General features: G+C 42.5%; 1 protein-coding gene across 1 annotated transcript in view; it reads left to right on the forward strand.

The window, feature by feature from the left end:
• Positions 1 to 24218, forward strand: part of KIAA2012 (KIAA2012 ortholog) — a 106998-nt gene that overhangs the window by 44570 nt on the left and 38210 nt on the right. Inside the window, exons 12-14 of the mRNA XM_076005820.1 lie at positions 1120 to 1188; positions 9661 to 9737; positions 23826 to 23963. Coding sequence (XP_075861935.1) covers positions 1120 to 1188; positions 9661 to 9737; positions 23826 to 23963 — 284 coding nt within the window. The remainder of the gene's footprint in view (positions 1 to 1119; positions 1189 to 9660; positions 9738 to 23825; positions 23964 to 24218) is intronic.

Consider the following 24218-nt stretch of genomic DNA (forward strand, 5'->3'; position numbering starts at 1 on the left):
ACCTCTCTAGTCTATTTGTTATCAGTAATGAGACAATGAAGAAAAACAAATAAATAAATGGAACTATTTGGAAATAAGTTCGGGTGCATAGTTAGACTAGGAGATCTCTAAATCTTTTCCAGCTTGAATGTTCTAGGATTCCCTGTGACTTTTTCTTCCCTATTGCTATGTCCTTGATACTGTACACCCCCCACCCCCTCTTCTCTCACACATACACACAATTTCCCTTTTAAAACCATTCTTCTTGGCTGGGGGAGGTGGCTCACACCTGTAATCCCGGCACTTTGAGAGGCTGAGGCAGGAGAATTGCTTGAGCCTGCAGTGAGCTATGATGACGCCACTGCACTCTAATAGCCCTGGTGACAGAGAGAAAGAGACTCTGTCTCACACACACACACACAAAAAAGTTCTTCCTTCATTTAGGCCCCACCCAACTGACCTCTATATTATCTATTGCCTCTCCCTTCACTGTCCTTTTCAGGTCTACCATCCTAATTCTCATCAGCCATCAAAACAGCACTGTTTTAACTAGTTTTCATTTTGACTGACAAGAACAGCTAGGAGAATAATTCTCACCCCGGGTGACTCTAACAGATCGCAAAAAAATTCAACAGGAGCTGTGAAAAAGCCTGTCTGTCTTTTTGGCTGGAATCAGATGGGCTAGAATCCCTCCTGTCTCCCCTGGTCCAACCCTCATATTTGTGCTACGGCTGGAGAGGAGTTCCTCGTGCCTGTCTGCGTCCCCAAGGCTGCATGCACTGAGGCCCGTCTGCTGTTCAAATCCGGGCATCTCTTCCCAGCATGTCCAACATTAACTGTTTCACGCTCTTGCTCTGTCAAAAGTTCTCCTCTCAGGATTTAAGCATCCTGGACCCTGCAGGGTTTCTCCTTTAAATATCTCGGATGAAAACATTATCTTCTTCAATGCTCTTTTAATCCTAGATATGCCTTCTCTCCTGAATAGCATCTATGGATTTTCAAAACCATCCAATTTATTTTGAGGCATAGGCATCAAGGCATCTACTTCATGTTTTTCCCTGTACTGGGGTAAGAAAAATAGATTTTTTTTTTTCAAGATTTTTTCCATACTCTTAGGTAAAATCCCTTGTTGTTTTTCAGCCTATGAATCTGTCAATTCAAATAGCAGCCATGAAGTAGAAGGGTCCGGCATTCAGCATCTCCTAATAGGTGAGCTTTTTCCCTGAAAAGTTACCTCTACTTCTCTATGTCATTTGACTCATGAATATATTATTTCATATCTAGGCCTCCAAAAACACATTACTCCCCCTTATTATATATCAATAAGAAAGAGGATTTACTTCTTGAAAAGCCTAAAAACTGTGGTGCGTTCATGAGTTACTTATATGATGGACTGAGTATAAATATTAGAAAAGAAGAAAAGTCAGGTTGAACCAAATGCTTATTCTTAGCTAGCCCAGGAAGGGTAGTTGTCAGGGATGTCCTGTGGTTTCACAGGTTACACACTGCACAATTCCCATGATAATGAGGTAGACACTGCCCCTTTGAGTTGTGCACAGCTCAACCTGCACATCACAAGCTAGGAACCTGGGAAAGACTCAGGTTTATATTTTAAATGGAGGACTGAGCCCTGTTCTGCCTCTTCCAAGATTCCTTTTATATTTCAGTTCCCCCATGGAGAGATCTGCAAACACTGGGCATGTACGTTGACTGTATAGCTCATCCTCCACCCACAGTCAAGGCTGCTTCTACTTCATTCGGACCAGAAGGAAAGGATGATTACCTAGAGACTTTCTCCCTCTCCTACAAACAGTCTTTGATTAACAGAAAAATGTGTGTGGCGTTTCTTGCTGCTTATTTTGGGGCAGGCAGCAATTAATCCTTCATGAAGAACCTGCTGTAGAAACAGGAAGCAATGCCACATATCAAGGGTTAGAGCCAGAGCTGGGTGGAGGGAACTGTTTTTGCCAGAGATTGCAAAACTAGGAGAAAAGACACAATGATATCCTTGCCAATCTCAAAATCTGCAAGCAGAGAAATACCTGGGAGTCTGGCCCTCTACATTTACTCCCTTGTCATCTTCCTTAGGCGACATCTTGACTATGGTGAGAAGAGTTTCAGAGTCAGTTCTGCTCATTGTCATGCATTGGTTAGAACTGGGCCAGAGCAGCTTTTAAATAGGAGCCTTCCAGTGAAGATGATGATGATAATGATGATGGTGGTAGTGGTGGTGACAGCTACCATTGTTCTATATCTCTGATATGCCAAACATTGTCCTGAGTGCTTTACAGTCATTTCACTTCATTCCTACAGCAATGATATGCAATAAATCCTATTATTGTCTTCATTTTTCCCAGAGGGTAATGTGGCTCAGAGAGGTTCAGTGAGTTGCCCACGGCCACACAAAGTAGTAAAGCTAGAATTTGAGCCCCAGGAACTTGCATTTTACCACTGTGTATAGTTAGTAGTGGTATCACTCTAAGTAGGCACATTCCTATCTGACAATGTATGAGGGTTTAGGAAGTCCTTGATTTAGCAATGACCCATACAAACACATGGCTTCTGTTAAATACCTATTTCTCCCTCCAATTCTTCTTACTCAGCATCAGGAACCCTTCTGTGAGTAACACTGAAAATTATTTGCTATTTTTAGAGATATTATAAGGAAAAGAGGAGATGCTGGAAAAGAGTAACAGTTTGGGAAAATCAAACTCTTGAGACAAATTTTCAAGCTAGATAGGCCTATTACAGAGTAGTTTTCCAGACCACAATATTCTTCCAAATATAGCCTAAAATATTACAATTTCACTTCATTCTACTAAAATCTCAGCAATAAAAGATTTGCTTTGGATTAAAAAACATCCTTTAAAATACTGATGCTTCTGAGAAGGTAATAGTCTGTCACACTCCAGCAAAAATTATTTAATCAGATAGCTGTCTTCTTGCAAACTAGCTGAGAACAGCTGGTCTGAGGAACTAAAAATTCTCACAAGGGTGGAAAAGAGGTGAGTGATTTGAAAGTAAGCAGAGTTTTAAGGGTTGAAACATGCCTGATTAGAGGGGCGCCCCAGAACGCTTGGATGAACAGAGGAACATTAGCTGTATGGAGAAGGGGGCACTAGAGGGAGAAAAGTACACAAAGGGACATTATGGGGTGCCAAAGGCAAACTGCTATTAAAGAAAGGCCCCTTGGCAAGCTCTAGATCCAGGAAAGGGAAAGAAAACTTTGATTCCTTCTTCTTTCTATTCCTAGTAACTAAAAGACCTTGGACTAACGCAACTCTTATTTCCAAGCTTTAGAACGTACTGTTCCCTATGCCTGGAGCATAGTTTCTCATCTCCTCCTATCTGACATTCTTTATTTTAACTGTTGTAAAATACACATAACATAAAATTTGCCATCTGAACCATTTTCAAGTGTACAGTTCGGTAGCATTAAGTACCTTCACATTCTTGTGCAACCAATCACCAAAACACTTTTCATCTGGCAAAACTGAAACTTTATACCCTTTAAGCAATTCCCCCTTCCCCTCTCCTCTAGCCCCAGGCAACCACCATTCTACTTTCTGTTATCCCCCAACTTTTACCCCTAGTCCTGGTTAACTCCTACTAATCTTTCAGTTACCAATTTAGTTCTCAAGCTGACCTCCCTCTGCATGGTGGCTTTCCTGCTGCCTCCTCCCCCACTCTCCCCACCCTTCCCCCACCCCCATGCCTGAAGACTGGGTGACAGGTCCCCACCACATGCACACATTGCACCCATGCTTACCCCCTCACAGCATCTCTCTCACAGTACTGTCTACGTACTAGACTTTTCTCTCCTTCAGACCACAAGCTACTTAGGGGAAGGGACCCACTAGCATCCTCAGTACCTACAGCTAACACATACCTACTGTCTATGTCTCATAATTATTTGATGAATGAAAGTGTTCAGCCACCATATGGGTTAAGCAAACTTTTTGTTTTTTCCAGTTGATTTGAGGGCCTAATGACCATGCAAAACATAGTCTGCAGGAAAATGCATTCCAGTGATTGCCCATGTATAAGCATAGCGTGCCTCTTTCAGGACTTAGAACCTTATTTGTTCCCTTGATTCCTTAACAAAACATTCTTAAATCTACTTGTGCTTAACATTCCCCATTTGTTGTTAAGGAAATGGATATAACATTACTCTGAAAACACCTGATACTGCCTGGAATTGAGTTCAAAGAGCAATTTAAAATATCTATTTATTGGAATCACATATAGAGCTTTCACAACTTTTTGTTTTCTTTTTGGTCATTTGGCTGTAGTGAACATTTTCAGATAAAAATGATAGGATGCTAAAAAAAAAAAACTGTATAGACAGTGGACTTTGGATGTTTTGAGATGTGAAGGCCAGTTTCAACTATTTGAAATGCCCTCAAAAGTCAGGGACACATACGATTTGTCATTTTACAGAGGAATTAAGTCAAGTCATAGACATTGCAAGGCTGGGAGACAGGAGACCATCACTAAGCTAGTGAGTGAGCCTAGCCAGCCTCTCAGCACCCACATCCCAGTATTGTGTTCCATATTCATTGTAACATCTGCAATAGCTCTTGTGCAGTTACTTTTTAAACAGAAGAACATTAATTTTACATTTATACACACACACACACACACACACATATATATATATATATATATATATATATATTTATTTTTTTATTTTTTTTTTACGGCCTAAAAGAAGGCTGACTGTAGCGCTGGGACTAGGGATAGACCACTTCACTTTCTCTTACTTCTAAAAATTTGATGATTCTCTGCCAAAAAAAGTTGAATAAATCACTCTAGTCCTTTATTTATAGACTCATTTAGAGTTTTAATAACTCCTCCTCTTTTTTCAATTCTACTAAAGTTTTATGGGGAATACGGTATACACTAGGGGTATTCACAAATCTAAGGATTCTTGAAATTCTCAGGATGCGTCCCTCACAAGTAGCCCAAATCTGCTGCTCACTTAATGCATAGTATACATGAGGGATTAGGGCCTTGCCTGAGCAGTGAAGTAGTACTTGGCACAGTGCATTTTAAGGCAGGTATGGATTTCAATATTTAGTGTGTGCTTGTACGTGTGAGTTATATTTCTCAACTTATAATAAAATTTAGAATACTGATTTTTATTCTGTTAAAGTGATCAAAAAAGTTATAATTCATTAACCAATAATTGGTAAATACTGTTTTCTATTGTACCATGCTTCAGACATTTGTGTTATCTTCTCATCAAAGAGAGGCATGAGGCTTTCCTTAAAAATTTTTTTCATCCTAGTTTCTCTCTCTTGCTTCTTTCACACATTTTGTAGCCTAAGGATTTTGAGTTGGTCTCAGCTTCTTCACAATTCCTCCTTTGAAAGTTAATATAGACAGTAGCAGAACATGTCCAACAGAAAGAATCAGTGAGTCTGTTTTACAAAGCACAAACAGATTGCTCATTCATTCATTCAGCAAACACAAATTGACCATCTACTAGTGATGAATACTATGCTAGGCACAAGAACACAGTTGAGAGTCAGAGTCTGTGCCTTAAAGCGGTCCACAGTGGTGGCATGTGTTGAGAGCTAAGAGTGAGCACAGACTGACTCAGCCTGGAGGTCGAGAAGGCTATTGAAAGGAGAGGACACATCAGCAGAGTTTTTCCAAGAATATATGCAGGAACTAGCCAAGTAGTAAAGAAAGGATGTTGTAGAGGAAAGGACCATATGAAGGTTGGAGCACATGACATCATGGGAGAAAAGTAAGCAACTTGTAATGACCTGGGCCCCAGGATACACGTAGAAGAGGGAATGGTGAGAAATGCTGCTGACGGAGTAGGCAGGAGGCAGATCATGAAGAGCCATGGGCAGCAACTAAGGAATTTATCCCAGCAGCTGTGGGATTCTGCTTACATTGGAATTAACATAACCAGATTTTTATTTTAAATAAATGACTCTCCCAGCTATGTAGGGAATGGATTGGAGGAGGTAAGACTAGAGGCTAGGACACTAGATACCTATATTTTTCTGAGACCAAATGACCAAAAACAATATATTCTGGAGAACCAAGACCACCATGTGAATTGAATTGGCTGGCTGCTTTGATGTAGATCCTCCTTTTGCCTCTTGTTTGAATTCCCTTCCCCCACTGTCTTCCACCACTGGTATCGTTATTAATCCTGTGATGTATCTTGATTGGAGGTTTCTCACGTAGTTGATATTTTGTTGCTACTCAACTCTAATTTAAATTCTGTCTTCTAGCTTGGCTTCCATTTTTGGCTTGGAAAACTGCCATGTACCCTTGGACTTCTCCATAAAAAATAATTTATGAGATTTTGAGAGAAGTTGATGTTCTCAAACCTAAAGCCAGACCCTTGAGACTTAGCTAGCCTTAGTCTAAGAAGATATATGTAAATTAGCTAGCCTTAGTCTAAGAAGATATAAGTAAATAAAAGGACTGTTATTTCAAATTAGAAGAAATACCTCACATTTACTAGGCACTTCCATATTTAAATTCAGACTGACTCATATTTTCTAGATCTGTCTACTAACTCCTTAACTCCCAGGGGTATGTCTTTAGCCAGGAGACTTGCTCAGGTCTCCAGCATCTAGCTGATAACACCCATCTCACCCTCCTCCGCATCCTAGAAGATTTAAAGCAAAAATGTGTAGCATAAACAGGGTATTAAATCTTGTCCCAAGAATTTGATAATGACAATACCAAAAGGACGTCTCGGGTTTTGGTCTCCTGCCTTAAATAAACAGGCTCGAAATTTATTATAACACTACAAACACTCTATAGATCACAGGCATCTTGAGTCACATCATATAAAATAAAATATTTTTAGATATTCTTAAGGAAAGTTCAGCAAGACCAAAATTATCCTTCCTTTTATGGTTAAGTTTATACTGGGAACAATTTTTTAAAAAATAATCTGGAATTTGCATTTTCCATTTATGACCCAAAACACAAAACCATGCCGCTACCAAGGCTGACTTTTCAGGCCTTCTTCCGTTGGCTTTTGCTACGGCCAGCAAGTCCATGTGCAAAGCTGTGAGAAGGCAAAGGAGCTTTCTGAGACATTTGGCAACAAGGGGGGATATACCCCCCTTCCCGGTGATGAACTGCTGCAAGTTATGGGGGAAGTTCTACAATAGCATAGTAGCAATCAAAGGGTGCGCATGCCTCAGAGATGGTATATGCAGGGAAAAACCCTAAACAAATTTAAAAAGAGGCTCCTGCCAGCACCTCTAACAGCTGCTGCCCTTGTAACCACTGACTGTTTTACCACTTTGGAGCCTGCAGGTCTGATGTTCTTTCCGAAACCCTGACACACATCTAGGAAGGGGCCAGGGAACCCACCTGACCTAATAAGGTGACTCTTTTGAGTTAGATTTCTATTCTGACACCAGATGGGGCCTGCCAGAGGGTCGCATACCAAGGGAAATAAGTATTCTCAAACAATAGAAATAAATACGACTATGTTTGCCTTTTTATTTAAAACAATGAACAAAAACAACTTGGGAATTAAACATAGTCAACACAGATTTCAAAAAACGGAAATTTTAAGGGGCCATATTCCATGCTAGATGCCCCTTCAGATGCCCCTTCCTGCTTTTCAAGTTTTGAGTGTTTGGTGAAGGATCCCATGATTTGAAGAAGGCATAAGAGGTTTGGGATGAGACCCCATTTCGTAAGGGTCATCTCTAAAACTGCCTGATTATCTGGTGGGAATGCTATCTCCTCACTAAAAGCCTGTGGTTAGATTAATGCTAGCGTTTGAAAATCTGCCCCCGCCTGATGGTGGGCAGTCAGGAAAGGAATGTGTTTTCTGTTTATCTCTTTAGTGGCAGAAATGTTCATCACATAAAGACAGTGAGCTCCCAGTTTCAGGCATGCCTGGAAGTTGTATACTCTGTAGTCTGTGAACATGAACACCAGCTCTTGAATGAGCAAAAGAACTGGGCCTTGTGCTCACAGCCAGTTGCATAGGTTGGTCGATGGGTTAGTCAGTTTCTTCAACTTGATAATGGAGGTAGATCTTGCCCCATTGTTCCCAAAGGAAGTTTAACCACCCCCATTGCTTTATCTCCCAGGAATGCAGTTTGCGTTGTGTCTCCTCCTTGAAGGCTGAGACCTCAGTAAATTACCAAGGTCTTGACTCAAGAGATGAAGAAGTCCTAAGTGATTTTTCAGTCTCCTATCTAAAAATGTGTTTACATTTCTTGAACTCTGGCTGACTGATTCATTCTCCTGGTGTTGCAAGAACTTTCCTTATGCGTTAGAATTTATAAGTTTCATTTCTAAGAGACCCATGGTTTCTTCCAAGCCACAGTGAAGTGAACCTCATCGCAACACAATTATGCTGGGCTGGATTTGTCCAGAGGATGGACCATGGCCAAGCAGCTGTGATGTGGCAAGCTCAACTGAGGCTAACAGGAGGCAGTGTGATGTGGAGGGAAGCGTACAAGACACTAAGTCAGGACATCTGGGTTCTGGTTCCTGGTCTTGCACTATTCAAAGGTATGGCCTTGAGCCAATTGAAAGAAAACACTCTCTGGGCATTAAGTTTCCCCCAAGCTGATTTAAATAAGATATGTTTTAAATCTGTGCAGAAGCCATTTCCAACGAGACAGAAGAGGACAGTTGAGAAACAACAGAAAAGGGAAGGTCAGCCCACAAGGAATGAGCAGAGGCTTCAGGTCAAAAAGACAAAGATACAGAGTCACATAAGGCCACAGCCTCTTAAAAGAGCTACTTATGAGTACCAAGTATGAAAAGAACTTTTTGTTGGACACTGGTCCCAGAGAGGAGACTAGAATCCTTTTCAGTAGAGCCATGTGCTTAGCTAAATCTGTTCTCCTCAAATAAACATTCCTTTATAAACATTAAATTTACTTTCTTAGGAGAAAAAAAGAAAAACAAAATAAATCCTATCCTTTTGCACCATGGAGTTCTAGAGTCAGGCAGTCTTGGACGCAAATCCTTACTCAAAACCTCACTAGTCGTAAAATCTTGGGTGAGTGACCCTACCTTTCATGCATCGGCTTGCACACCTGTAAAGAACAGTGACGATGCCAACCACAGATGAGGGTCATGGGGGTTACACCAACACCATATCTGTGTCAGAGTGGCACCTGCTTTATGGCAGGCTCTGAGATTTCCATTAGTCCCCTCACATCAGCCTCACTTTGGCCTCTGCCTTTGTTTGCTTCGTGTTTCCACCTCTCCTATTGCCCCTCCACACTGTGAGGAAAAGGGAAGTCTCTATTCTATGTGGAAAGCTGAGAAGCATTTTCCTACTTCAGTGAAATGAGAGCATACAAAATTTATATTCATACAGCATCAGCAGATTTTTTCCATCAATATTTCCTTTTTAATTTCAGCTTTATCTGAATTTTAATAGCACAAAGAAATTGCTTTTGTTCTTTTAAAGAGCAACCAAAATAAGAAAAATGTAAATTTGAACATAAGGTCTTAGCACCACATTTAAAATGGAGTTAAGACTATGCCTGTAGAGGTTATGGGTATCATGTGGTGAGTAAATATGAATGCCATGGGTGTATATGTGTTTATAATCTTATATACATATGAACTAGGTGTGTATGTGTACAGTATATATTATATCAAAATTTATGAGACCTAGATCTGACAACCTTGATCCTTTTTCTCTGATTTTCACCATAGCAAACACTGAATCCAGAACCAATCGTCACATGAATCTTCATGAAACCTCACCTTTGACCCAAACAACAGAGAAGCAGGTATAGTACTGACTCTAAAGGAGCATGATACTGAGAGGCAAGATGCCTAGGTTCTTGTCTCAGCTTGCTGTGTGACCCTAGGTGAGACTCTTCAGCTCTCTGGGACTCATTTGCCTAATTAGTAAAATGATGCAAGTAGACTATAAAATCACAAAGGTTCCTTTACAATTAGATTCAGAATGTCTTAACTCAACTTGTACTGAATTGTATGGCTCTTTGTGTGTGTAAATAAGATGAAGAGGCCTTTCCCCGACTTCTGCAAAGTCAGAAAGGGAATACAGAAACTCAGAAAGGTACCATCCATTGAGGCAGTAAGGCACTAATTTTCATTCCTAATAAAGAGGAAAAATTAGCAATCAAGGAAAAAAATATGCCAGGATAAACGTGAAGCAAGGAGGACGATACTGCATCTCCATAGGTTAAGAGTATCTATTAAAGGTTTAAGGACATATGTTCACAAATATTAATGAGTTTGTTCCTTCATTGGAAGCTTTGAGGCCGGGACTGTCTTCAAATTCTCTCTAGAGAGAAGATGACTCAGGGGAATTCCCAGAGCTAAATCCAAGGTCTGAGAGAATATGAGGCAGAAACAGCATTACAGCTCCAGGGGACTCTCCCTTTGACAGCCTCCCAGGCCATGATCTTTATTTCTCCCTTAAACTTCCTGAGACAGCCTGGCTTTCTCCTCTCCCCTTGCACTCATCAAAAATAATAATAATAGAATGAGTTTTTCATCTGTGTGCCTGAGCTGGGTTCTGAGGTAGGACCTGAGCTCTCACAGTGACAGCCCTAGGCCTGGATCAGCCCCCACTGAGGAGAAGCCCAGCTGAGCTCCACCTTCCCTGCTACAGAGGAACCACAGAACTGACATCCGCATGTTTTAAAAATGCCTACTTTAAAGACGCCCTTTATAAGGAATCGAGAGACATTACTTTTTTGAGACTGTCTGTACTAAGGAAAACATAATATCATATATTTTTATAATTTCCACAACTCCAAAGGCCACGCAAATGCCTCATATGCCCTAAACACACTCCAAACTCACACAGCCCTGTGGCTGTATTTCAGGAGGCCCCATATTGCCTGGGATAAAAGAGTGGCTCAGCATGTCAAATTAAATCCTAGACTGAATTATTAACTTTGCAACCAGAAAGAGGAGCACCAGACGGAGGGTCCTAACCTCTAATCCTGGGTTTCCTCCGTGAGGCTACTGGCAAGTCAGCTCACTCTGAGAACTTCATGTGCCTTCTCTGTGAAATGACTGGGCTGTTGACACCAGTTGGTTTGTTGGAGTCACTGTAGTCTTAATTCCTTTAGAAGTAGCTCTGGATAGAAAAGCCATCTGAGGAAAAGTCTAGTGCGCCCGCTCCCACAGCCCCCAAACACAGAGAAAACTGGGTGGAGAGTGGGGTATCTTCCTTCTCCCCTCCCCCCTTACTTCTTGAGGCTAATGGCCCTTTATTAGAATAATCACTAACTTCAATTGTAACTACTTCCTCAACCTACTCCATGTAAATGACTAATTTCATGTTTACTAGAAAGCATCTGGAAAGGATTTAGAAACAAATTTCTGCCCAGCAGATTTCAGTTACCTACCTTGATGGGCCACTGGCAAATCCAGTGGATTCCTTCCACTGCCGCCTTGCCCACTCTGAAGCAGGCGAGGGTGTCCCACAAAATTGATCTTTATCAGCTTCGTTAGTTTCTGTTCTTCGTTCCTTTCCATTAACTCCCCACTGACTCGCCCCCTCCCTCCCTTCCTTGGGGTCTGACCATATTAGGCTTTCAGTCACATAAAATACTTTTACTTTTTTATCACCAGTGCTAGTGGGGGGCGGGGGGAGACTCCCAAAGGTGGAAACTATTTTGGTTTCGCCACCCTTTAATGAGAAGTTACATACCTAGATTTGGAAAACAATTTCTGAGCGTGTGGGCAGGAGAGAAAGCCAGCCCGGGCTTGGCAGACGTGCCTGGGTTGGAGGCGCCACCAGGTCCCCGCAGCTGCCTGCGGGCGCCCCCTGCCGGCGGGACTGGAAAGCTCGGCTCCGCGTCCGCGCGGCGGCGGGCGGGGCGCCCCTCGGAGCGCGCGGGGAGGGCGCAAACGGTGGCCCCGGCTCCCGAGGCACGTCTCCCACACCCGACCCCGGGATCAGGGCCCCGGCGCGGTGAGCCCTTCAAAAGATATGAGAGTAGCCGCCGACATCGGCAACTTCCTAGAAGTTGGAAGAGGGGGTGAAGTCAGGGAGAAAGAGGGGGAAGAAAACTACACGGGGAAATGCGGAGATGAAAAGACCAATGAAAAAAGAAAAAGGAGACAAGCAGACATGTTTCAACTCCAAGCTCCCATTTCCTCTTTCAAATGAACTGCTTCCCCACTGTGAACAGAATCAAGTATTTATGAAGGCATTTTTTGCATATTAATAGCTGCATATGGAGCATTGCCAGTTCTGAAGTCCTAAAGGTACGGTGCCCTTTTTTAATGCAGGTCTTTCAAACTCCTCACAGAATTTGGTATTCTCCTTCAGATTTATTTTCCTTCCTGCCTTGTGGGCTCCTCCTAAGGCCCTTCATTTGATTAAGGGAAATTAGTTTCTGGGATACCTTCAGAGACCAAGTATTGCTCTTCCCTTGGTAGGTCGCGGACATCAATCGCTGGAGACGCTTTTCCTCTCCCCCAGGGCCTCTCTGTGCAGGGGCCGCAGGTTGGGTGAGGTGACCGGTACCTAAGAAGAGTATTAAATTGTAAATGAAAATTCCAGGAGGAGACATTAACTTACCTACACAGTGGTGGGAGAAAGTAAAACTTTTTCCAAAGGCAAAATAATTTTATTAACTTTAACATTACTATCCATACTCAGTAAAGATTACCTCCAATTAAAAAGAAATTGAGAACCAGTTTCAAAAGACAAACAATTCGTATCAAAAAAAAAAACAGTAATGGAAAACAAATATGGAGTCTGAAGCAGTGGCTCATGCCTAAAATCCAAGCACTTTGGGAGGCCAAGGTGGGAGGATTGCTTGAGGCCAGGAGTTGGAGACCAGCCTGGGTAACATAATGAGACCCTGTCTCTACAAAAAAGTAAAAAAAAAATGGTGCCACGTGCCTGTAGTCCCAGCTACTCAGGAGGCTGAGGCAGGAGGATGGCTTGAGACCAGGAGCTGGAGGTTACAGTGAGCTATGATTGTACCACTGCACTCCAGCCTGGGCAACAAAGTGACACCCATCTCTTAAAAAAGAAAGAAAGAAAAGAAAAGAAAAGCGGAGGGGAGGGGAGAGGAGAATGAATATGGAAAAAATATTCATCCTGAGTAGCAATTTAAATGTGTATTGAGGCAAACTGGAGGCACCATTTTATATTTAAGATTTGTGCCTCCTCCCACTTTTATTAATGGTATACACTCAGTGCTATCAAAGCTTTGGTAAAACTGGTACACTTACACACTTCTGGTGGATTGTAATTTGGTTCAATCCATTGTAAAGCAAATGAAACATGAAAACGTACTCATACCTATTGATTCAGTATTTCTGACTTCTAGGAATTTATCCTAGGGAAATAATTCAACAGAAAAAAACTCAGTGAAGATGTCTATCGCAGCATAATCTATAATAAAAATTGAAAACAGCCTAAGAGTCTAACATTGGAGAATTCAGAAAATATAACTAAATTATGATATATCTCTCTCAGTGAGGGGTTTAATTCAGGCATTAAAAAAGGATGATTGTTCATACTAGAAACTGTGATTTAATACTAATGGTTAACACAAGGTTTCTCAACCTTAACACCATTGACATTTTGGGCCAGGTATTCTTTGTTATGGGGAGATTTCCTGCTCCTTGTAGAATGTTGAGCAGTATCCCTGGCTATTCCCCACGAGATGCCAGTTAGTACAACCCCCCAGTTGTGACAATCAAAAATATTTCCGGATCTTGATAAATGTCCCCTGGGAAGTAAAATCACCCCCAGTTGAGAATGACTGGTTTAATATTTTAAAAGTGGAAATCAAAATGACTGCAGGTATGTAACAAAAAGTACCTATAAGGAAAAAACTTGCAAATAATGCATGAAAAAGTGTAGTCCTGCTAACTTGAAATTAGGAATATGTTAGGTTGAGGTTTTTGTTTTTCTTTGTTTTCTGGGTCTTTTTTTTTTTTATTTTGCCTTTTATCAAATTCTCCCTATAAGAAGGAAAGATGGATTATAAGAAGAGCTGGTTTTATTCAAGTCTAGCTTAAAATTATCTAGGACTCATAGTATACAATAAGTATATAGCAAGCTCACAAGGGTCAACACCATAGCACCATTATTTTTTAACTATTGTTAGTAAAAACTAGATAACATTAATTAGGTTTGTTTTGTTTTGTTTTTTTGTTTTTTATTTAAATATATAAAATAAATTTTCTTTTACATTTCTAATCTTTTATTATTTTAGTGTTTCTAGAAGTGAATAATTAGATTTTTATTGGATTATTGAATAAAGCAATTAGAATTCTTCTTTTAAGTACCTCATCTCCTTTTTTGGCATTTTATCCCTCTGACTCTAGACTTTGGAGGGCAATGAATTTGTCTCTTTTTCTGAAAAATTGAATCTCAAAATATGAAACTCTTGTCCATCTAGATCCATCTATGTAGGTTTGGGACAAGACTACCCCTGAGCCCACTGGTTTATAGAGTGTCAGGGCAGAGAGGTTGTCAGTAAAGAGCATCTAAGTATAAGCTCAACCTCAATTAGGTTTCCCAAGAATCATTGCATTTCTTTAAAATAAGAAAGAAAGCATCTCCCCATTTTCACATTGTCTATTTTCTCCCTTTGTTTCAACTATGTCCAAGTTAGGGAAAGCAAATATCCTTTCTCACATGCTTTATCTTGGGTTTTGTTTTGTTGCTTTGTGGGGATTAGAACTTTTGGTAGTGTCCTAAAAATCCTGTTATACTGGAATTTTGTTCCTTTTTTCAATTTCACAAAGCGACTTCTATTTCAACCTATATTATCTCTTGAGTTCAAGTTTTATGAGTTTACAACTGTAAATTCATATTTGATCTTAAGTGTCCTAAGTTTACCTCTTTAGGATTTCAAAGAGTAGCCTGTAATTCTAGCACACTTAGGTTTAGTTTGACTAAACCTATGTTTACCCCATCTGTTTCCCCAGTGGTTTCACAGATGGTGTTCATATCCCCTGTCAGCTTTCCTCTTTCAGGACAGGAAAAGAAAAAAAAAAAAAAAAAACACCTGTAGACACGCTATGTTTCATACAAGGGTACAAAGGTAACCTTTTATTTCTCTGTCCTTCTAAGCCATACCATGCCCATCTTTCCGTTTAACTTTTTGGCTGTTATCTGAAAGAACAGATTTTCTCAAGACAGATTTTTCTTTTTTCTTATTCTGTTTACCTTTGATTCCCTTGTGTCTAACACAGTTCCAGGCACTTGGTAGCCACTCAAAACAAATCGATGAATAAATCTTTCATTGACATTAAGGTGTATGTCCTCAATAGAAAAAGCCCATAATCCTGTAAGTAGGATTCAGAGGTTGCACTTGTCTTATTTTTAGTGATAATGATATGGAAGTTCAGCTGACATTTCTCCAACAATTCACACAATCTCTGTATACTTCCTGCAATTGGCTGACATGATTTGGTGTCTCCTCTGGAAAAGCATTGGTAAACTTGGAGATGTCACTGGGCATCCTTCTTGGAGAGCGCTGTGAAACAGATAAGTAAGATTGGTCCTAGCACTGATGCCTTAGCTTCCACAGTGCCCATCCAGAGCAGTGCTCTTCACTCCCCATTCTTCATCTCTCATTCCTAAAGTTAGCTCTTTTTTCCAAGACACATTTCCTCTAGTTCCATGCTTGTGCTCACTCTCCCTTCTCTCTCTCTCTCTCTCCCTCTCTCTCTCCCTCTCCCTCCCTCCCACCCTCCCTCTGGTTTTGTAAATAGCTTTGGAAGTGGAACTGGATTCAAAGGCTTTTTGAAGATCTAAGCAAACTTCATCTTCTGGTTCAACCTTACCCACAGGATTAGTTTGTCTGCCCCAAAACGCCCTAGACAATTTAAGGATAATTTCCTGAGAGGGGTTTGTTTTTAATTACAAAATCAAGGCTTTTATTTGTTGAATTTTCACTGCAACTATCATTTATCCCAGTAAGTCTGTATTTATTGATCTGTTGTTTGCTAGAAATACATAATATCAGCCTAGTTAATTCCTTTTTCTTTTTATTATGGAAAATTTCAATCATATGTACAAGTAGAGAGAATAGTATAATGAACCTCCATGTACCTATCACAAGCTTTATTATCTCCCATTATCTTGAGAGGGGTTAGTACTTTTAAAAAGTACTAACAGCCAGTGTTTTTGAGGCTTACTATGTCCTGGATTTAGGTTTATCTCCCTTCATCCTTACAACATCCCTATGAGGTTGGTACAGTTATTATCCCCATTTCACAGATGAGGAAATAGATGTCAGGACCAACAGAGCCCCAATTCACAGAGGACCTGCATTTGCAAAGAGGCCTAGTGGTTTGGGAATCCAGTGAAGCTGTGTTTAGATCCCAACTTCTTCTTTTTTTTTTTTTTTTTTTTTGAGACAGAGTCTCACTTTGTTGTCCAGGCTAGAGTGAGTGCCGTGGCGTCAGCCTAGCTCACAGCAACCTCAAACTCCTGGGCTTGAGTGATCCTTCTGCCTCAGCCTCCCGAGTAGCTGGGACTACAGGCATGCGCCACCATGCCCGGCTAATTTTTTATATATATATCAGTTGGCCAATTAATTTCTTTCTATTTATAGTAGAGACGACGGGGTCTCGCTCTTGCTCAGGCTGGTTTTGAACTCCTGACCTTGAGCAATCCGCCCCCCTCGGCCTCCCAAGAGCTAGGATTACAGGCGTGAGCCACAGCGCCCGGCCCCAACTTCTTCTTTACTATTGTAGCTGTATGGTTCTAGGCAGATTATTTAACCTCTCAGGCTCAATTTCCTCATCTGTAGAGGGTAATAATATTTCCCTCACAGAATTATGACAAGAATTAGATGAAGCATATATGCAAAGAGATTAGCACAATGCTTGGTACTAGGCAGCCTCCAGTAAACTATATTAATAGTAATTACTATTCTAGTCCCCTGTCCTCTGCCTTGAAAGCCATTATAAAACAGAACTTGGAGCTTGTATGCAATCTAAAGGTTTAGACATGGAAAGGGAGAAGCTTAAAAGCAGGAATAATTTAAAGGAGGACTGTTGAGTCAATACTAATCACTCTCCCTTCTCCTACCCCCAGCCTCCAACCCAAACACTTCTCTCTCTGTCTCCCGAATATCTCCATGCCATCTGGAGTTTTCACTTTGTTTCACTTCTTAAAATTAGAGATTCCCTTTGGGTTTTTCTTATCTCATTGTGAATTTTTTTTTTAATTGTTTCCCCGCCCATAGCTAAGGGAGCACAGCTGAAGGGCTGGGGGTAGGGGGAGGAGGCAGGGAATTTGAGGGCCAGAAGCATTGTGTCAGCAGGGCCCCAACGCCCACAGCACGCGGCTGTGAGGAAAACCTAGAGGTCAGAGGACAGGAGGGCCCAGTGGAGGGGAAGAAGCAGGAAGGGGTGGGGGCAGCGGCCGGAAAAAAAAAAAAAAAAGGAAAGGGCGATTTTCTTTCTCTTCTTCCAGCCCTCTGTGGTGCCAACATTACCAGGGCTGCTTCAGCTCCATAGTCTGGCTAAATTATGGGTTAGATAAACTTTATGGGCCAGTCTGGGAATCAAAGCACCATGGGTAACATTTTTTTCCTAGTGAAAAATCGAAGGATTGAAAATGACCTTTTCACAGTTTATAAGTTGAGATTCCCCGTCTGTCGGTTGACAGAAAAGTCACACCAGACCCAACAAAACAAGGAAGTCACACAGTTTTGAGTTAGTAAGTTTGGGGTTGGAAGGCGCTAGGGAGTTGTTCAAATTTCCCACCCTTCACCCCACCACCCCCCAAATCCCAGTGTAAAATAGGGTGTGTCAGCTCTCAAACACAGGCAGAGTTCCAGCCTGAGTACTGCTACACCCCCTCACAGAAAAAGCTGGTTTCTACCTCCCTTGGGGCAAAAGAGATCACTATTTTGGCTCATTTTTTTTCCCCTCCAACTCCTGCTAAGCCAGATAAACAATGATTCTGTTGTGTCAACAAAGCACTTAATTAAATTGAGGACAATATCGATTAGAATTCATGGATAAGATTTACCTCCAGATAACAGGAGCCCGGGGAATTAAATTGTCCATAATTTCATTATTCAAAATCTCCTTGAGGAGAACAATGAGGTTAGCCCCATTTTCTAGGTAGGGAAGCTGAGGTACAGAAATATATTAATGACTTGGAGAAAGTCACCAAATGAGCCCTTCACCAAAGCTAAGACTAGAGACGGCAGTGTTTCTCTTCCTAATGTTTGCCAGCTGTTGGGCTAATTAGCTAGACACTCAGGAGGATATAAAATCTCCTATAGAGTTGAATGCTTAAAAAAGTAGATGGAGACCAAATTCCTGACAGGAAGGGAACAAGAAAGCTCTTCTCTAGCTACCAATCTCCACCATACTTGTGGAGCTCTCCTAAAACTGTCCACTCAGCCCATTTCGCCAGCACCAAACTGCTTCTAGAACATAAAATGTGAACCAGGACCTTAGGTGGCCTGGATGAGCAGAATGAACCCAGAAGACGGGCACATGGACTGCTCTGCACATTTGTGGAGGGTGGAACCACACTGTGGCTTGGGGTTGCTTCTCCTCCCCAGATAGAGGCTGTGCTGACAGGCTGGGGTGTTGACCTGAGATCCTGGGTATTCCATCTGACCTGTTCACACTGGAGGTCTCCTTCCCCTCCAGGCCAGGGAAACCTAGACAGAGACAAGGTCTCACAGTAAGGACCTGGGGGTGGCCAGGGTGGTAGCCTTGCCACAGGCTGGGTCCCCTCCAAGCTAGCCTGGAATTGATAGTGTATACAATGCCCCTGACCCACTCAGGTCTCCTTTCCAGGCAGCCTAGTCACAGGGAGCCTAGGGCAGTTCCATGTATACCCGGACCCACCTAGGTGCCCACTTTTAGGTCCATGGGCAAGAAACAACAGGACCGAGAAGGCGAAAAACAGGAAACTTGCCAGGCCCTTTGCTCCTGGCATGAATGGCCCCTTCCAGGATTTAGTACCTGCCAACCCCAACAGAGGGTAGGAGCAGGGGAAAGTTCGGAGTCCCAGCCCTCCTTCTCCTGCACCTGCAGTGACTAAATCTCTCCCATCTCTCCATCCCCACTGGGATTCAGAGAAGTGGAGGGACAGACTCTCAGCCAAGCAGGGGGCCTGGTGGTGAGTGGGAGATACTGACTCTTTCTTTTGTTTGCTCACAGGAGGGGACAGATGCCCCATGTGCACACAGTTTTGATGTGATAACTTGATAGACCCCCTAAGGGCTTCAGCAAAGAGCTCCCCTACCTGCTCTCCATGCATTAAGATAATGCTGGAGTGTGTCCCCTCCCTAGCATGGTTCAGATCTTGGCTACAAAGACCCTCCTTCCTTTAGCTCAGCATGCCCACAGGTTCCCGGAGATTTTTGGCAGCTTGCTCTCAGGCAGAATGAAGTTGTGAGCTGCGTGGGAGGCAGTTAGACAGCAAGAGTGTTGCAGCCTCCTTAATGAGGGACAATAGCTCTTCTTGGAATCATTAAACCACAGCTACAAAGATGGGGAACCCCAATTAGAAAGGAGTGGGAGCAATATTAAGAAGGGCCTGAGGGACACCTATGGGATGGATCCCTATCTTTGGTGGCTCTGTGGGACCCATGGGTGGAGATGTAGCTGCTTGGGTTTAGAATCTCATCTCCTTCTTAAGATTAAATGTGCCAACATCTGTTTGTGGAGCCAACCCATGGTGGTGACCCTTCAAAGTACACAAGTTGAAAGGAGGAGGAAAACTTATTGGAGAGAAGGGTTTCTCCCTGAGTCTGTAGCTCAGATATTATAATCCAAAAGTAAGAAAGGAAATGATAAGATATTTATTTAATTTTAACAAACAGCCTCTGTAAGTTTTGCTACATTATATATGCATGTGAGTATAGATATTTGTATATAGCCAATAGCTCTTTTTTTTTTTTTTTTGATAGCTCAACTCAATCACATTGTGTTTACAGCAAGATAATAATCCTGGATTTTCCATGGCTCCCTCTGTCAGAGTATAAGATTAGCTCTTGAATTCATTAACAGTCATCTCCTTTTAAATGTCAGATAACTTTTTAAATGCCAAGTACTTACGAAATGCCTTCTGTGCAACTCAAATCAGCTTTACCAAATTAACTCATTAATCTTTATTGTTTCGTTTACTAAAGAGAAAGGCTTCCAGGTGTTTTTAACAGAACATAAAAATATTAAAGTGTTTACAGTACCGCGTAAGTGAAAGGATAGGTTTTGATTTTCTGCTAAACATTTCACCCTTCCATCAGTTTTTTAATCATTTCCACCAAAGTGCGCACATAAAAGAAACAAAATAGCTTCTGGCATCTCTGCTTTCTTCCATTTCCCCCATTTTCCTTCCCTTCCATTTAACCTTGTGTTTTCTTCTCCCTCCTACACCTTTAGAGACCTTGACTCATGATTACTATTTATTCTCCTGTCTTTGTTCTCAACATACCCAAGAGCTGCAAGTGTCAGTTTTGATGGCTCTACCACTCAGAAAACAGAGGGGTAGCTCCCAGGGTCAGGATGGAGCCCAGAAGCGTGGGCAGAACAGGCCTAGAAAGGAGGAATTCTACTTTCCTTTTCAAAGATCCCCTGCCTGGGTTTACCTCCAAATAATCAGAGCACAGAGATAGCAGCTACCGTGACTGCTAAAGATAGATCCATCCCGGGCTGGCTCCAACTTGTCATCCAGCTCTCTGCTCAAATGTCACCTCCTCAGAGAAGCCTTCCCTGACCACCCGAGGCAAGTCACTAACCTGTCACCATTGCATTGTCTTCACAGAGTAGTCACGATCTACAATCATCAAGGTTATTTGTGTGCTTGTTTGTATGACACATAATAGGCACTCAGTAAATACCAGTTCAATGAATAAATGAAAAACCACCCAAGCACATGACTTTCTTTCCTGGTTTCAAATTCTTAACTCTTCTCCTCTTATCACTGCCTCCCAGAATCCTCTCTGTTTAATCTTTTCTTTCCTCCCATCTCGGGAGCCCACTTTCACCATCATTTATTTGTCAGAACACTGGAACATAATAAGCAAAAACTGTACTTCACATTCCAGTGGCTATAGAGCCTTCACTGAAAACATTCCATCAAGCTAGAATTGATGGCCCCTGAACATTAGAGAGATGAGCCATACAGTCAAGAGAATTGTTTCATCAAAAGATTTATAAGTCAAGTGGCTTGGAGAGACTTTTCCCAAAGCCTCTCAACTCCCCACTCTTCAATCTGAGCCCCACATAAGCAGTTAAAGTAATTCCAGACGTTGGAACCGGCCTCGGCTATACCTTTTGTCCTCCAGCCTAACATGAAACCTTCTCCTGGGGATAATGGAAAAATTTCCCTCAAATCAGTATTGTCTTATTTCTATTATTCCATCCGGTGATTCATGCATGATTGTGGAGGCTAGAAAGCTTGAAATGCTTTGTCTGATGCTAGCTTGGACCTAATGCTTTCATTTGATCTAGCAATGAGGAAGGACCATCTCACCCTGAGAAGCTAATCAGATATATGGCTGATGACAAAAAATTGGATACATATTTGTCCACAAAAATCTTCATCTCTAGCCACATTTCAAAACAAAGGAAAAGGGTGTGGGTGTTCCTTGGAATGATAGCTGCTTATGGGGACCCACCAACTGTTAATTCATCATTAGTGCTTAAAAGAGATATAAATCTTATGGGAGGGAGAGTTTATGCCTGCCCAGGGAGATGGACCTCTGAGAGTCTCCTAGAAAATATGGAAATGATCAAATCCACACCCAGGGTGATCTCATGGCACATTAATGTATGTGACCCCAGCAAATTGGTCCCAAAAATAATAAATAACTTTTCTCTTTGGGAATGAAGAACCAGTGCTACACAGAGGACAGGCTTCTGGAGGTCAACAAATACTTCTGGTAAAGGTGTCTTCATTGCCACTCCTCGTTTAACTCACAGTGGCCGGCCGGGTACGGTGGCTCACGCCTGTAATCCTAGCACTCTGGGAGGCAGAGGCGGGTGGATTACTCGAGGTCAGGAGTTCGAAACCAGCCTGAGCAAGAGCGAGACACCCATCTCTACTATAAATAGAAAGAAATTAATTGGCCAACTAATATAAATATAGAAAAAATTAGCCGGGCATGGTGGCGCATGCCTGTAGTCCCAGCTACTTGGGAGGCTGAGGCAGGAGGATTGCTTGAGCCCAGGAGTTTGAGGTTGCTGTGAGCTAGGCTGACGCCATGGCACTCACTCTAGCGTGAGCAACAAAGTGAGACTCTGTCTCAAAAGAAAAAAATTAAAAATAAACCACAGTGGCCTGTAACATGTAGCTTGTCCTGCCCTTGCCCCATGTCATTCACTTGTATGTTCATTACTCTTTTGTTCAGCAAATATGTCTCAAGTGTGTGTTGGTTTCCAGACCCTGAGCCAGACAGGCTGTGACCAGGGCAAGAGGGCAGCTGTGGTTCCTGCCTGCCGGGAGTGTCCAATCTAGAGGAAGGAGAGATGGCTGCACAGGCCTTAGCAGTCACTGTGGGCCATGGTGGGAAGTGCTCAGTGCTCTGGGAGGTCACAGAGCACAGAGGAGCCACCCCTGACAGATGAGGAGGAGCCAGAAGAGGGGAGAGAGCTCCCAGGAGAGGGAAGGGCCCATGTGCAGGCCTTGCTCCAGCAACTGAAGTGCCAGTATTGACGGTAGCCCTTTGCACGTGCTCTTCCCACAGTGGGGGAAACACTTCCTGCAGATAGCCCCTTGGAAACTTCCCTCACCCTCTTCTGAGCTTTGCTCAAACATCACCTTCTCGTGGGGCCTTCCTGGACTCCCCTGCTTAAAAATGCAGCCTCCACTTCCATCCCCAGCTACTCCCTCAACCCTGTTTCTGTTTTGTTTTTCTCCATATCACAAATCACCTTCAGACATAACTTAGGCTCCACTTCCTTGCTCATCCTCACCTCCCTCTCAGCGGAACGGACATCCCACGCTCCATGAAGGCGGAGACCCCTCTGCTGCTGCACTGCCGTGTCCGCTCTGCCTGGCCTGGAATGGGCACCCAACAAGTATTTGTTAAGCAACAGAATGAGGCAGGAGAGTGAGTGCAGCTTCAGGCAGGAAGGGCCTTGTTAACCTTTTAAACCAGTTGTCCTTCATCCTGAGGGCAATGGCCTTCAAAGGTTTTAGGCAGAGGAGTGACTTGGTCCAGTGTGCCTCTTGCAGAGCTCCGCCAGGTTGGGGCGGGGCCCAGGCTAGAGGGCAACGTCAGCTCCAACTTTGTAGTATTCTGAAACCTGATGCCTTCGCGTGTTGAGGTGGCCCAAAGGCTCAGAGAGCCCTCAGGGCCTCCCAGATTCCTCTGTTAGCCCATTTTTCCTTCCTTCTCTGCTACATTTCTTCAAATCACTCTCCCTAACACATCAAATACACTTTCAGCTTGGAAATCAACTGGAATCTTGCTATAACCGCATTTGTTGCAAGGCAGATTTGATAAGCACTCACGGAAGTTTTAGAAGTATCAAAAATATCTCATTAAAAAAGATGGGCAGATGGTGATTTCAGCTCTGCCATATGCCAGCTAAATGGCTTTGGGCAAATTGTTTAACCTGCCAGAGATTCCCAGTTTGCTCATCTGTGAAATGGGAGTCACTGTGCCTGCCTCACAGGGTTGTTGTGAGGGTTAAATGAAATACAGCCGAGACCTAGGAAGGTCCCTTTTCCTACTTCCCCAGGTATTAATTAATAACCAGTTTCGGGTTATTCTCTCTATATATACGTCCCATGTTTCTTCAATGGTAAAAATTGTTCTTACTATTATTGTTCCAATGATTAAAAATTGCTTTCTATAAATATTTGGGGATTTGGACTAGTGTTGGTTGCACTATATGTCATTCCTATGAAAGTTTGGGCTTTCTGCTTCTCTTCACAGGGAGCCCAGCAGTCCTTGGAGGCAGCAGCTCAGAAGACAGGAGAGCCTCAAAGTTGTATAAATAAAGGGCTGATATGTTCAAACAGAAAAGAATTTTACACCCGCAAGCTGCACATCGACATGACGCCGTTCCTGAAGGTGATATCACACTGGGAAGACGAGGGGTTTTATAGACACATACACAGGAATTCCAGTTAATATACTTCTGCATGGTACAAAAACAGCCTCAGAAGTCCCTCAGAGCTCCTGCATTATCAGAAGGGACAGAAAATAGGCAGTTTGTAGCAGATGAAGAAAGAACAAATTAGGACAGTAATCACAGCCAGCCATCAGGGACAAACCAGCTGGGTGTCTGGTTTGGGTGGTGGGGGACAGGAAACAGAGAGAAGAAAG

Source organism: Microcebus murinus, chromosome 8, assembly GCF_040939455.1.
Source record: "Microcebus murinus isolate Inina chromosome 8, M.murinus_Inina_mat1.0, whole genome shotgun sequence".
NCBI classification, from domain to species: domain Eukaryota; kingdom Metazoa; phylum Chordata; class Mammalia; order Primates; family Cheirogaleidae; genus Microcebus; species Microcebus murinus.